Source organism: Leptinotarsa decemlineata, unplaced genomic scaffold, assembly GCF_025532065.1.
Source record: "Leptinotarsa decemlineata unplaced genomic scaffold, Ldec_3_MD MMD2_tig00001393_RagTag_RagTag, whole genome shotgun sequence".
In the NCBI taxonomy this organism is placed as follows: Eukaryota; Metazoa; Arthropoda; class Insecta; order Coleoptera; family Chrysomelidae; genus Leptinotarsa; species Leptinotarsa decemlineata.
In genome coordinates this window covers 3,694,792-3,709,854 of record NW_027412562.1, presented here as the reverse complement: position 1 = coordinate 3,709,854, position 15,063 = coordinate 3,694,792, and the positions used below count along the sequence as shown (strand labels likewise).

Below are 15,063 nucleotides of genomic sequence, written 5' to 3'. Positions count from 1 at the left end.
CATTTGTTTTAAACCTTCAGCGCAAATCAAAGATAGCAACAACTGCAAATTATTGAGAAGCATATTTGAAATGTATATACTTATATTTGTTATTTAAAATCGATTTAAAGGCGGATTTTTTCGAAAATTGTACCGTTGACATTTTGAAGCTTCATATTTTGTAAAGGAGTAAATCAATTTCCAGAAGCTAAATAGTAATGGATACAAAATCGAAAACCCTTTTTGGTAAGGTCGATCAGTAATTGCCATATATAAGATCGAATACGCAAGGAAAACACTAGATTTTTCGAATTTAGCATCTTACTATAAGTGAGAGAAAAGTGAAAGAAACAATCAAGTCAACGGAGGTAGTAATGAATGAATTTGACAAACGCAGGGCATTTGTCATGAATCCACAACCACCCAATCTTCATTCTCTCAATAAATTACGTGAAACTAATTTTCCAAGCAGACCTGTGGTATTGTTTGTAAAGGCTCCACCAGCGAATGTTTCGGATATGCTCATAAAAATAATTCAATCCTATATTAATTTCAAAACACGACTGAGTATAAATAATACGTACCAATTAAAATCCTAGTGAGTAGACAAAAATGGTTTTTAGGCGTCTATCACTCTCCATCTTCTAGTGATGCAATTTTCCTTGATGAACTGGATGATGTACTTGAAAAATACAGTGAAAAGGATAAAGTAAAGTAAAGTGAAAATTATATCCACTCTGAAAAACAACAGCTCCGTGGTGTATCAGTTCAATTTATTAAAAAATATAATCGCTTTTTTCTGACTCCATTGTTTCATATTGTTAACCTATGTTTCGTACAAGGATATGTACCTATTGCTTTCAAACACTCTTTCACAATCCCAATATTCAAATCTGGCATCAAGAAATTTGCCACAAATTATAGGCCAATAACTATCACAAACAATTTCGAAAAATGCTTGAAAAATAGACTTGTTCATTACCCAGACAAGATTATTATCTTAAATGAATGCCAGTTTGGATTCAGAGAACATACGTCAACAGAAAATGCTGTCTTTCAATTAGTTCATAGTATATGGAATATTGGCAAAAATTGCCTAACAGTCTTTTTAGATTTGGCGAAAGCCTTTGACACTGTCAATCATCATATCTTACTTACCCTTAAGCTTTATGAAAACACTACCTACAACCATGGGCGTCCCACAGGGGACAGTACTAGGCCCAATTTTGTTCTCAAAATACATCAATGACATTTATAAACCTGAAAACATCCAAGGCAGCATTATATCTTATGCAGACGATACAGCTCTGTCATTTCTAGGCGATACGTGGGACGACGTCTTTGAAAGAGCTGAAAGGGGACTTACATCTGTTTTCTCTTGGTTAAACACAAGTTTTTTGAGCCTAAACATCGCTAAAACTAAGTACGTAACATTTACCCCCACAAATAAAGATAAACCTTTCAAAAATAAGCTCACTATACACAAACCTTTTTGCCAAATCTCAATGATATTCACATGTCCTACAGTTGATAAGGTAAGCAACATGAAATATCTTGGTGTATATGTAGACCAACATCTACGACAGAACGAACATGTAGACCAGACTTGGTAAATTATCTTATAAATTCTACCAACTCAGAAATCTCAATAATAAAAAACTACTAACAATGATATATAACTCACTCGCAGAATCAGTTCTGAGATATTGGATTATAATATGGAGTGGCGTCAGCAAAAGCCTGTTACATAATCTAGAGGTAATGCAAAATACTATCCTGAAAATCATTTTCAATTGTAGAAAAAGATCCTCCACTGTAGCACTTTACAAAGAATCAGACTTATTTGATGTGAGAAAATTATACACTTATCACTGCATATTATGGATGCATAATAACCTCATCCATGATATAAATCATATTTATGAAACCCAAGCCAAACTTCATCAAAAAACGAATGCCCCTCGCTGTAGATTAACTCGCACTCAGTGATTTATATCATACTCTGGCCCAAATGTAATAAACCTAGTTACTTCAGACATTAGAGCAATCTCCAATAAATAAAAATTCAAGTCAAAACTGAAAGAACATGTGAATCAAAGCTATGATATATTGAAATCTGTTTATGAACTGGATTCATAATCGAAGTTCTCTAAGCTGTGAATATAAACTACATCCTATTGTAGGTAATATCTTGAATTAGTAGAACAATCCAACGACACCTTCTCTTCGAATATTACTCTCTCTTTCCATCAGTTTTCCTTTCTTCCAACTATTTGTATCAGTAGTATTTACATTGTCAGTGTTAGCTTCATTATGCAACAATGATACCTCATTTATATGTATGTGTTTATATATGTATATGGGTATATATGTTCATTCACACATATATGTATGCATATGTATATACACACATCGGAAAAGTCTAGGGATATTTTTATAACATACTAAATATCATAAAAATAAATGCATGAGGTCGTTTAATTTCGATTAAATTGGTACACTCGACCTCCCTGTAGATTTCTATGGGTTGAACAAAGCCTGCAAAAACGGTAACTAATCTTTTATCAAGTTTTTTACAAACTGTAGGTTTTCGGCTAAAATGAATAATCTGAAAGTGTCGAGTTTGTACATTCTATGCGGTTCTTGCTCCGCAATTAAACTGGAAATATTGTGCTTTAACATGGAACGCCATCACTTACCATTGGCTGAGATGAATAGAGCTATAGGGCTTCTTCAAGGTGGCATGCGACAAAATGATGTAGCTCTTCGTTTGGGGGTCTCCCAAAGTGTTATCAGTCGATTGCGGCGGCGTTTCCGTGAAACTGGCAGTCGAGCCGAACAACATCCAGGGCGAGGACGCGCTACAACTGCAGTTCAAGACCGATTTTTTGTCTTAACCGCAAGAAGACAACCGACAATCACAGCACCTGAGTTGGTTAACGTGTTGCAGCAGACGCACCAGGTAACCATTGGTCGTGATACTGTCAGAAATCGACTACATGAAGCAGATCTCCACAACAGAAGGCCACTTAGATGTCCACCTTTGTCGAGAGGCAATCGCGGTAGAAGATTAGAGTGGTGTCAAGAACATCAAAACTGGGATGCAAATGATTGGGCCACAGTTTTGTTTACAGACGAATCCAGATTTGGATTTCATCCAGATTCTCGTCGAGTAAGACTGTGGAGACGACCTGGAAATAATGAACGTTTGAGACACGTCCAGGAAGTCCACACATACAGAGTAGTACAGTAATGCTATGGGGCGGAATCATGATCGGCGGTAGAACCGATCTCGTTTTTCCAAATCACTCCCTCACAGCTCGACAGTACCTCGACACCATTCTTCTACCTATCGTCCGTCCGTTTGTTGGTGCTGTTGGTGAAAACTTCTACCTAATGCACGATAATGCTCGTCCACATGTCGCGCGTCTAGTGACTGACTGGCTCACCAACGAAGGAGTTGATGTATTGCCATGGCCAGCACAATCACCGGACCTGAATCCCATCGAGCATGTGTGGGACATGCTTCAACGAAGAATTACTACGCATATGGGGAACATTCACACAACGTTTCAACTGAGAGAGCTTTTAATCGCTGAATGGGCAAATGTACCTCAACAAGACATTGACAATCTCATTTTGTCGATACACGATAGATGTAGGGCCGTAATAAACCAGCGTGGAGGCCATATTTTGTACTGATTCCAATTTTTTTTGTATTATGATTTTTTTTCGGGGTGCCAGAGAAGATCCATATTTTTTTTTAGTTTTGCTTATATGCGTACTCAGTATTTTTGACCATTTAATAAATTTTGTTGTAAGTTACATTCGTTTAATAATCACCCGTCAACTTTTTTGTCCCTAAAGCGATCTAAAAAAATTATTGCCATTTTTAAAAATATCCCTAGACTTTTCCGATGTGTGTATGTGTATATTCATGTATATGTGTATATATAATCAACGTTTAAGTTGTTTATAGGTTGATACTACAACTCAAGCTCTGCTTAGGTAGATCAGCCTTCAAAATTTTTTATTTTTCATTCATTCTTATACCATTATCAAAATATGTAATTACTTGAATAAATTTATCTAATTTATCTATCTATCTATCTATCTATTGGTGACTTTAACATTGATTTTATGAAAAAGGAACTCTTCGAATAGGTTGTAAAGCAGTGCACAGGGTGTACCAATAATAGTAAAACTCTAGTTAATTATGTAATAACTAACTGTGCTAGTACAGATGCAAATATATTCGAATTATCAAAAATAACAGACCACTCTATAATAGGAGTTGACTGTTTCAAAAATTGCATTAATATGCAAGATAATATTAAAATTACTAGAAACATATCATGAGATCAACTTGAAGTTGATAAATTAGTTCTGGAATTTTGACTGTGTTGATGTTGTTGACAGAAAAGATAGTTAATGAGCTTGCTCCACAACGGAATATCATTATTAGACCCAATCAAATACCATATTATGATACTGAATTGAAAATTAAATCACAAGAAAGAGAGGGCATATCGAATTTTCAGATATTGTAAAACTGAAGAGAATGAAGAACTGTGACGGAATTAGAAGTCAGTTATGTTAACTCATTTAAAAAGGAGAAAATTGTGTATTATGAGAAAAACATTGGTTCAAATAGAAATAATCCTAAAGACTGTGGAAACGTTTGAAGTCTCTTATAAAACCTAACATTTTCCAAGACTTCAATAAAATAATTTTTTCATCTCCTCTGTTACTGATTCACTAGAGATGACTACAGCATTCAATAAATATTTTATCGATAGTATCAATCACATAACAACATCAGGTCAAATAGACTATGATTAACTCAAAATTACCCAGTGGTGAATTACTCATTTAAAACATTCAAAAAAGTATAAAATACGACTAATAACCAGTCCGTGCAAAGCTTATTGTTAAATCATTTGAAAATAGAACTTTTAACGGGTGATGATCGACATTATTGCCAAACATGCACCAAACTAACTGGCTATTATAAGAAAACAAGTATATCTGATGCACCAGTCAATCTAATAATAACACCGATGATCTTCAAACATGACTCAATCTCTGACGGAAGAACCAAACTCTTACGAAAGTCACTTCAATCTAGCAGACCACTATTATAATCTTTATGCAGTCATTGTTCACTGTGGTTCTGACGTTGAATCTGGTCATTCTTACGCATTGGTCAAAGACGGAACAGAATGGTTTAAGTTTGAGGATAGTCAAACTTAAACAACAAAAATTATCAGACAATGCCAAACGTCAACAGCATTGGAAGACGCCTCTGTACAGAGCATTTGTATGTCTTGGAAGAGATGTAGTGGGGATTACCCTGGAAATGAGTTTGTGCGCATGAGGGCGTGCTTGCCATCACGTTTGGCGCTTGCTATAATTTAGGTGATGAATTTGGCATGTAGAAATTCGTGGAAATATTCATAATAATTCAAATTTTGATAAAACCACGACACAGAATTTGTAAAAACAGCAATGTGATGCTGCGAAACACGTGTCGCGGTTTTGTAAAATTTCAAGTGGAAATCTCACATCAGAGTCGGTTTTTTGAATACCTGAAATGATATATACCTACCGTTGGTATTTCGAAGTCTTATATCTTCTGAATGAGCGAATCAATTTCCAGAAAAGCTGAGTAGCAATGGATGAAAAATTGAAAACCATTTTTCATAAGGTATTACTTTTGGATTTTTGCAAAAACTTCTCTCCTGCTAGCCTTGTGGTACGTTTTTGATGACCCACTTTCTAGATATATCAATAAAGTTGTAATTCATAAATAGATCGTTCAACCAAAATCCACTTTCATTTATTTACACTTTCATAGTTTTCTGTTACCTTCCTTTTCTCTTTCAGCTCATATGGACCTGTTGGATAGTGGGCGATGATTTAAATCGAAAATGACGGAAGTAGCGAGTCCGATGCCTGCCGAGCATGAAGTAACGAGTGTGAGGCACTATGAAGCCGGACCGCCCCCAGACCTAGAGCTGGTAAGAAATGAAAATGCCAATTACGAATTCTCACACTGTCATGAAAGTTCATTACCGAGACTTATATAATAACATCTACCTGAATAATACAGGGCGCCATGCGGAATTTGCGAATAAGTCTGTAGATTTGAAGTCAGTTTTTACTCTGTTGATTTTTGCAAATTTATTTCACAGATTATAAATGCAATTTATTATTGTAGAAAAAAATCTGTAGCAGTTGTAATTATTTTCAATGAAAAGAAATGTGAGATATTTATCAACACTCAGTATTTTGGCAAGGCACCCTGTATACCAAATATAATATATCCAGTGCGTTATGTTAACATTGAGAACGAAAGGAAAATTTGGAAAATATATATCACAAGTATTAGGCGTTATCGATTTTTCCTTTATAATATTATTACCATGTCATAGGATTGTTTTCTATAGTCTGCAGGTGTCTGTGCCTGACGTTTCGTCTACGACTGCGGTAACCTTTGTCAGAAACTATGAGGCAATGGTAGCGTTTGATGATGTCTACCACAGAAGTAAACGAAACGTCCTGCCATGAAAATATGCAGACCACAGAAAACCTGAAAAGCAGGCTTGATACAATATCTCAATATTATTACAGTTCAGCCATTTACGAAATATTGGGATCTTGATTGTTTAGTACATTTGTACCTAGATGCGAAAATATCGACTGTTTTCCTTTGAATTTGCCTGGAAATGTTCTATATTTTTTCTGTATTATTATATAATGCCAGAATAATTACAATACTCAATATCTGTTTACATAATACGCGGATGTTGCCGAAATGAAGCTAAATGTACCCTCAATCTTTGTGAAGCATCTCATTCATGGAGATCATTACTGTCACGCCGTACATTTCACAACCACAGTAGAATAATGCAACCAGTAGGCTCCCTTACCACGTGATCCGCTCGAATTGCCGGGGACCTTCACCCGCTCTTAGGATGAGATTCTCATCCAACACTTTCAGTGCTGTAGTATCGAAGGATTCGACGGTACCACGGGCATCGGATTAGTTATAATAAACGGTCGGAAATTGATATTGTGTTCAGTTTATTCGCTGTTGTTATATATAAATATAAATATATATATATATATATATATATATATATATATATATATATATATATATATATATATATATATATATATATATATATATATATATAAATCGGTTCAATTCGTGAGGTTGCAGTCGATAGCTGGGCTGTTGTTACAAAGAAAACTCTTTGTTATATGTCAAGCTTTCGGTATATTTCACACCTTAATATGGAGAACTTACTAACGTGAGAATAAAAGGTTCAAAAACAGATAGAAAAACATTAAATAATGACAGTTGATAAAAATTTTTGGCTGACAATGTCAAGTGGGAAAATTCTGAATGATACTCGAATTACTAGATCTTTTATTTTCTTTATCATATATTTCGGTAGGTACGTGTAAATTTTGCTAAGACTATCAATATCAGTTCGTTTATTCATTGAATGTTCTTCGTTGTTAATATGTATCATTTCCAAAAATATTCTTTTAGTTGTATTAGTTTCTCTATCTAAAATATTTGGATTTTCAAAATTAATTATATGATCCTCCGAATTAACATGTTCTGTTAATGCACAAGAATTAACAATTCGTCTACAGTCGCTTTTATGGGAAGTGATGCGACTACTTAGAGGTCTAGATGTTTGTCCTATATATGTTTTAGAACAATCCATACAAGAAATTTTGTATACTAAATTGGATTTTTGTTTATTTGAAATTGGAGCTTTTAGTTTACTTTTAGATATAGAAGTGACATTTGCTTTAGATATTTTGAGGTTATTGTTTCGGAATACATTAATCAATTTTGGTGTCAATTCTTGAATATATGGGAGTGATTTATATATGAATGAAGGTATAACGTTGTTATGTTCAACTTCTTCATTATTATTTTGAAAGTTTGTTCTTTCACAAAATAAAATTCTGATTACTAAAGATTTAGGATAAGAATTTTGGATCAGAATTTTACTGAAATTAGACAAATTTTGGTTTCGTAAATCGGGATGGGTAATTTTGATGATTCTGTTTTTTAATGATTTTATTAAATTAATTTTCATTTTATTTGGATGATAGGAATGGTAATTAATAAATCTATTACTTGATGTTGGTTTTCTGTACCATTCAGTGATGATAATATTTTGTTCTGATCTCAATAACTTCATATCGAGGAAAGGAATAGAGTTGTTTATTTCCTCTTCAATAGTGAATTGGATATTGAGATCATATGAATTGAATACGTTCAAAATTTCTTCTTTTCCATCTGCAGGTATGGTCAGAATCAAATCATCTACATCAATCATCAATAAGCTCATCTAAAACAAAACTCGATAAAATTGGTGAAATGGTGGAACCTATAGGTGTGCCAAATATTTGTTTATAAAATTTGTCTTCAAATATAAAATATGTTGAATCAAAAATATAAATAAAAAAAGTTTAAAATGTTCAAATGCAGTATACCATACTTTGTTTAATAAAAAATACAGTTGATAATACACCACAATATTGTGGTGTCATCAGCAAATAGGATGAATTTTTCTTTTATATCGATAGATGCTAAATCGTTTATGTATAGCAGGAAAAGTATCGGTCCCGGTATTGAACCTTGTGGTACGCCATTTTTTATTTCGCCTTCTGATGAGGATGATGAGGTTTTCACAATCTGACTTCTTCCTGTGAGATAATTTTCGAAACACTTGTGAGTAATTCCACGGATGCCATAGTGATATAGTTTTTTCAGCAGTATTCCATGATCTACACAGTCAAAGGCTTTAGAAAAGTTACAGAACACTGCTGCTGATGACTCTTTTTTATTAATATTTCCATAAACGTCACATAACAAAGATTTTGATTGAATGCCGAACTGGCTGTTGCTTATGACACTATTATTATTTAAAAAAATTGTCAGTCTCAATTCAACCAGTTTCTCTATATTAGCTTGCCTAGAGTGGGAATGAGATATATAGGACGGAAGTTTGAAGGATCACTGAGATCACCACCTTTGTGCAATGGGATAACTATTGATTTTTTTAGACAGGAAGGGAATGTTCCGGTCTTGAAGGATGAGTTTATTACGAACGCTAGAGCATTTAATGTGGTATCAGGAAGGTTAGCAAAAATGATAATTGAAATTTCGTCTATTCCCGCGGCCTTTTTATTTTTAAAAAATTGAATTATTTCTTTGAGCTCATCTGCAACAGGAGGGTGTAAAATAAAGTTATCAACGATCCATACATTCTCTAAATGAGTCAGCGGATCAAGAGAAGGTGGTATGATTTTTGTTAATTTTTCTGCTATAGAGCAATAGTAGTTGTTCAGTATGTTTGCCTTTATTGGTATATCAACTTGATCTTTCCTTTGTTTTCCTCTAAAATCATTAATCATGGACCATGGGAAGACTCCAATTTTTTTTGTGTAAAGATAGAGAAGTAGAAAGCCAAAACTTTTCTTTTCCAAAAATTAATCTCTCCTAAAAATACATCCCTTTCAATTTAAAATAATGGTATTCTTTGGGAGACTTTGGTATTGTGTGTAATTTCAGTAACATTCCAACACCTTGATGCCCAACATTGTGTTGAAAATGTGAACTTTAGCGTATCACCCCGCGCGTTGGCAAAAACGAAAGTAGATACAAAGTCTTGTAGTTCACATTCCGATAAACCACACCCGCGTTCCAGATCGCCTTTTTCCAGAATTTATAAGGATGCCGAGACTAGATTTATGGTTCCCACACACGTAAATAACGCAACAATGCTGTATTTCAGATGAATGGTAACATTGTTTTAGTGTGCGCTATGAAAGTGAATTTGCATAAAATGCATCGAACTGGTTCAACAGGTGCGGAGATGTTGAGATATTGGTTCGTCTATTCATTGAAGTAGGATGAGAAAGTGTTTGGGGTGATACACAAACCCTTCTTCACAAATCAAACAGGACGCTAGTTGGAAGTATTATTACACGGCACAGAATAACTTTAAAATTAGGATCAGTAGATATTTTATTGATAGGACGGAATTAGATAAATGCTGTATACCATTTCCTTAAGTAGCGGAATAACAAAACATTTTCAAATTACTGTACATAATTGAGTCAACTGACCTCCCTGTAAATTTAGTTCAGGAGCGAGAGCTGTTTGTCTCAGGTGGGGGAACAAACCCCTCATGAGCAGGTTAGCAAACGTTTGCGCTCAAGTGATGATTCACCAAAACCAGAGGCGAAAAAACCCTGCACGGTTGAATCTAAGGCATCGTCAGGTGTAGCTGACTTGCAAAAACCCTCATATGGGAAGGTTGTCATGGGTATGAAGGTGGGAATCTTGAAACTTTACTATTCGACTACCTCATTAACAGAGCATATACTAACCGTCTTCGTTAAGAAGCTGGGTTTATTTGGCAGTAGAGCATATACTTTGTGCCTGCCCCGATGGAGACCGAATCAGGTTCTTAGATCCGTACTCTCACCATCTGACCTGAAATACCACTCACCATACTAATCGGCTTCCTTAAGAAGCTGGGTTCATTTGGAGAGTGTGTGAGCCACAATAAACCCTTGCGGGGGGTAGAGGAGGGTCGAATAGAACCACTCAGTTTGCACCTAATCTAGCCAAACATAATAGAGTCGGTTAAAAAATGAAAAATGTAGTACTCGTCTTCATTTTAAATATTCAATGTTGTTGAATGACTGGATATTAGGTTGTTTCAAAGTGTTGGCCGTTTTACTATCATGTGTTTTTGTAGCTCCATATCCACTATATGCTATATACTGATCGACAGTATACTTGTATAATTTTGTACTTGATGCATTGATTTTAATGTTGTCTCTCTTTACATCTCAATACTACATTAAGCAATTTTTGGCCAATTTTTCTCTACGAATTCAAATTGAAACAAAGTGATGCCGAAACAGCCCGAAAAATTACCCAGCCGTTTAGCAATGTGCTTTGTTCACTCAGTCAATCGGCCGATGTGTCAGTCGAGAATTCAAGCTCCGAACGCTTGCTATCGTCCAACCCGTGTTAGGAATCACACGTTAAAAGGTAAGACCTCGTTAGCCCCTAGCTCACACAAGTTTCGACTTCTGAGGGTTGTCGTTCGTAGGGGTGCGATAGCTGGTTAACGGAAAAAACATATTTTAAACATATTAAGGCACTGTTCGACGTTGGTTTGAGGAATTTCGTTCCGGAGATTGCAGTTTCGAAGATTAGTCCCGAAGTGGTCGACTTAATTATCCAGAATGAGGATCTTGGTGGAGACTGACACATCACAAACGTTGCTTGGGATATCGTAAGTGCTGGGCATCAGCTCCAGTGTGATTTTAGATGGTTCAAAACGTATTGGAGTGGAAAAAAAGCTCGAAAAGTGTATGTCCTACGATTTGCAACAGAAATTGTTACGTTTCGAGGTATGTTCTTCTTTGCTTTTGCACAACCAAAACGATCCTTTTTAGATTGGATCTTCACGTGTGGTGAAAAGTGGAACCTCTACGATAACAAGAGATGTTCAGGATAGTGGTTGGACATTAGTGGCAAAAAACCCACCACGGTTGGTGTGATTCACTATAACTTCCTGCAACTGGGCGAAACCTTCACAGCAGAGTCCTATTGTCAGCAGCAGCCGGCACTGGTCAGAAGAAGAGGTCCAATTCTGCTCCAAGACAACGCCCGTGTCCGAAAATTGAACGAATTGAGCGCCGAAGTTCTGCCACACCTACCATACATCTCAGACTGACTACCATTTTTTAAAGCACTTCGATAATTTTCTAACCGGTAAAACCCTCGCCAATCAGATCCGGGCAAAAACGGCCTTCGTCAATTTCATCGAACTCCGAGCATACAATGTTTTTGCTGACGGAATTAGTCGAGTTGTGTTACGTTGGCAAAAGTGCACTAATTTAAATGGTGCCCATTTCCATTAAATTGAATAAGCATTCATTGGCATATTACAGGCTGGAGTAGACTCATAAATATGGACACAGCTTTTGAAACAATCTAATATAACTGATCTTAAATCTCGTAGTTGTATGTATACGGTGGATAACAAAAATATGGAACATTCGCGTTGATAATGAATATATTCTTTTTTAATTAAACACCCAAAGTTGTTTCAACACTTGAATATCGATTAAAATTTTCCATATGAAAAGCACTCTTTAATGTATCACTTATCTTAATAAGTTGAATTGGAACCTTTAGCGCAAAACTCAACTACTGAAAACATTTTTCCCGCACCAGAACAAAAATGCTATCTCTCGACGCGCTTTTCGCTAATTAAATTGACAGACAAAGAGACAGTACTTTTAGTCTGACGCAGAAAAATTGTTTTTATTATAGTAAATTAATCATTCCTTCTTGTAGATATACTTTATTTCTCCACTGCTACTATCCATTTTCTTGGGGCTACTTTTTTCAGTAAGTTGTAGATGGCGACCATGTATATTGTGTTCTGCTTTCGTATACCTGCAACGTCTATCAAATTTTTTTGTGTTGTTTTGAAAACCGCTGTTATAGAAAGGTTATATGCAGTTTCATTGGTTTTATATTATTTTTCTAGCGGTCTCCTACTTTTTCCCTTCGTTCATTCTTCGTATACACGTTTACAGGTTTCTTTCTTATTGTCCATACTTGTATTTATTTAGTACCCCTAACCCAGAAATCCACCATTCTATTTGTCATACTAAATGGAACCTCTGGTATAGGGTTGATCTAACAAAAATACTTCTTCTATAAATCAGAACTGTAACACTCTTTTCGATTTCCCCAACCAATCTGTACGGTTTTATGAGCTTTGAGGCAGTTTATAACTACTGTGAGAATGCTTTTACTTTTCTCAAACAGCAATGTATTAATTCTATCAGACACTCTCTTGGGCTCAGATGAAAATATATAGTATGGATGGCATCGTCCCTAGAGGAGACCCTTGTGGCGAATCCGGTGATAAATTTATTTGCTGTGAGAATCTCAATGGTAATATAACCTGTATTCCGCGATCATGTTCTGCCTTCTTTTCATGGAGCAATAACTTGATAAAAAGAAGGAGATGAAAAGAAGATACAAAGAAATGTGGGAATCTTCCAAAGAAATGAAGGAAGGATTGCTACGCAATATAGTGAATGAAAGAGGTGAAATTTCACTTACATGGAACACTGTCATCCTCACTGGTAGACGTCCGATGTTTGGCCGTAAGACACTTGCCTTATTGCCTCTTCAGCACCAAATATAGATAACGTTTTGAGATGCAGCAATTCATTGATAAATTTACGACTTTATGGCACGAATGAGTTTAATCTACTCGTCATCGATGACAATACGTAATGCCATTCATTCGCTCATTTGATTAAAAAATCCCAGCCATAAAATGAATAATGATAGTATACTAGCAAATTATATATGTAGCTTTTGTTAGCTTCAGGATGAAAATATATATTCTATTCCTGATATATATTCTATAATATAATATATATTCCTAATATATATTCTATTCCTAATATATGAGTCTATGTCACGTTTCTACAGTTGTCTCCTTGATTTTCGAGATTATTTACAGTAAAGTACCTACCTGCCCTATATTCATTCAGGAGATTTGTGTATTTTTCTGTTAAAAATGTATCATATGTAGTTTGGTTAGTACCAGATTTTTTTGACTATAATTTTCACACCATCTTGAGGATATGAACACTTCATCCACAATTTTTCTGAATGAAATATTGTACTTTCCATGTGTAATATTACACATTTTTGAAAAATAACTTGTCCTTCCAACTTCTGAGACTTCAAAGTTATTTAACTCCTGATAAACATTTCAGTTATTGAACTTTATCGCAATATTCTTTATTTATTGTCATATTTGTTGAAAAAGCAGTGAACAAGTCGTAAAAGAAATTTATTTTCGATTTTTTATTCATTCTAGTCCCATAGAAATCGCTTCTGGGAATTTTGTAATCAGAAACTATTTTCTGTACTGCTGTCGAAAGAAAATTTATTTTCCTTTCTCTCTCTCGCATTGACATTTTGATTTCATGCAATGATTTTACGGCCGTTTATTTTGTGAAACCACCGCCCTATTTGGATGAATAAAATTCTGTTGAGAGAGTGAATTTGCATAAAACGAACCGAAGCAGTTTACTAGGTGTGGTATGTTAATAGAACGTGTCTTCCAGATAGTATGGGAGGTATTTAGGTGCATTTTTAAAATAAAAAACATTGAAGGTTTCAGTAGTGTGGCACATTTACATCACTCGATATTTGCAATGCTTTTTTTATAATGGTCTATTGACGATTAATGTTCCTAAAGGTTTTGCTAATGAGAATGGCTCGCATCTTCAGTCTGCTGTGAAACATTTGAAAAAAAAAACAGTATACCATTTTCTCTCTTATTTATTGCATTCCCCTTTGAACTCTCGTGAATTTTAAAGGTATTATGAAGGTGAGGCAGCCAGCTAAGAGTGTCAAGGTGATGATACTAAAAAATAATTTTTACTATACTTTAACAGAAAACATTTGATTTGTTGAAATTACTATACACTATGTTGAAAAAATCATTTGCTTATTTGAAAATTTCGAGGTGACGATATCTAAATAACGAAACGACATCAAATTCTTTTTCTCCAAAAATGCTTTGAAAAATGGTAATAAAACAGCAATCTTTTGTGGCATTGCACTAAGATTGCGATAGTTTTATTCATCTAATCGTTGCTTCATCTTTTATCACTATAGTGGTTTCACTTTCTAGTGGATCTAATATTTTTGTATGTAGTTTATAATAATAATAATAATAAGTTTATTAGCAGTCTCTTGGTGACAATACAAACAATGTACAAAATCAGAACAGTTTCTTGAAACTACAATAAACAATATATTTACAAAGCCGAAGCTGACCGTGGTATTGAGTTTATGAATTTCTGATGGTTCTGTTTAAAACAGTGTAAACTTGAAACGGTTGGAAACTTTTCGAATTTGAAATACAAATATATGGCATCTTCAACAAAGTATCTCTTGTGGTTTAATGCAACCCAAAACGACTG

At 34.8% G+C, this 15,063-nt stretch overlaps 1 protein-coding gene across 1 annotated transcript in view; it reads left to right on the top strand.

Annotated features, from left to right (window-relative positions):
- Positions 1-15,063, top strand: part of chas (chascon) — a 160,727-nt gene that overhangs the window by 20,434 nt on the left and 125,230 nt on the right. The window contains exon 2 of the mRNA XM_074175825.1: positions 5,866-5,999. Coding sequence (XP_074031926.1) covers positions 5,910-5,999 — 90 coding nt within the window. The 5' untranslated portion in view covers positions 5,866-5,909. The remainder of the gene's footprint in view (positions 1-5,865; positions 6,000-15,063) is intronic.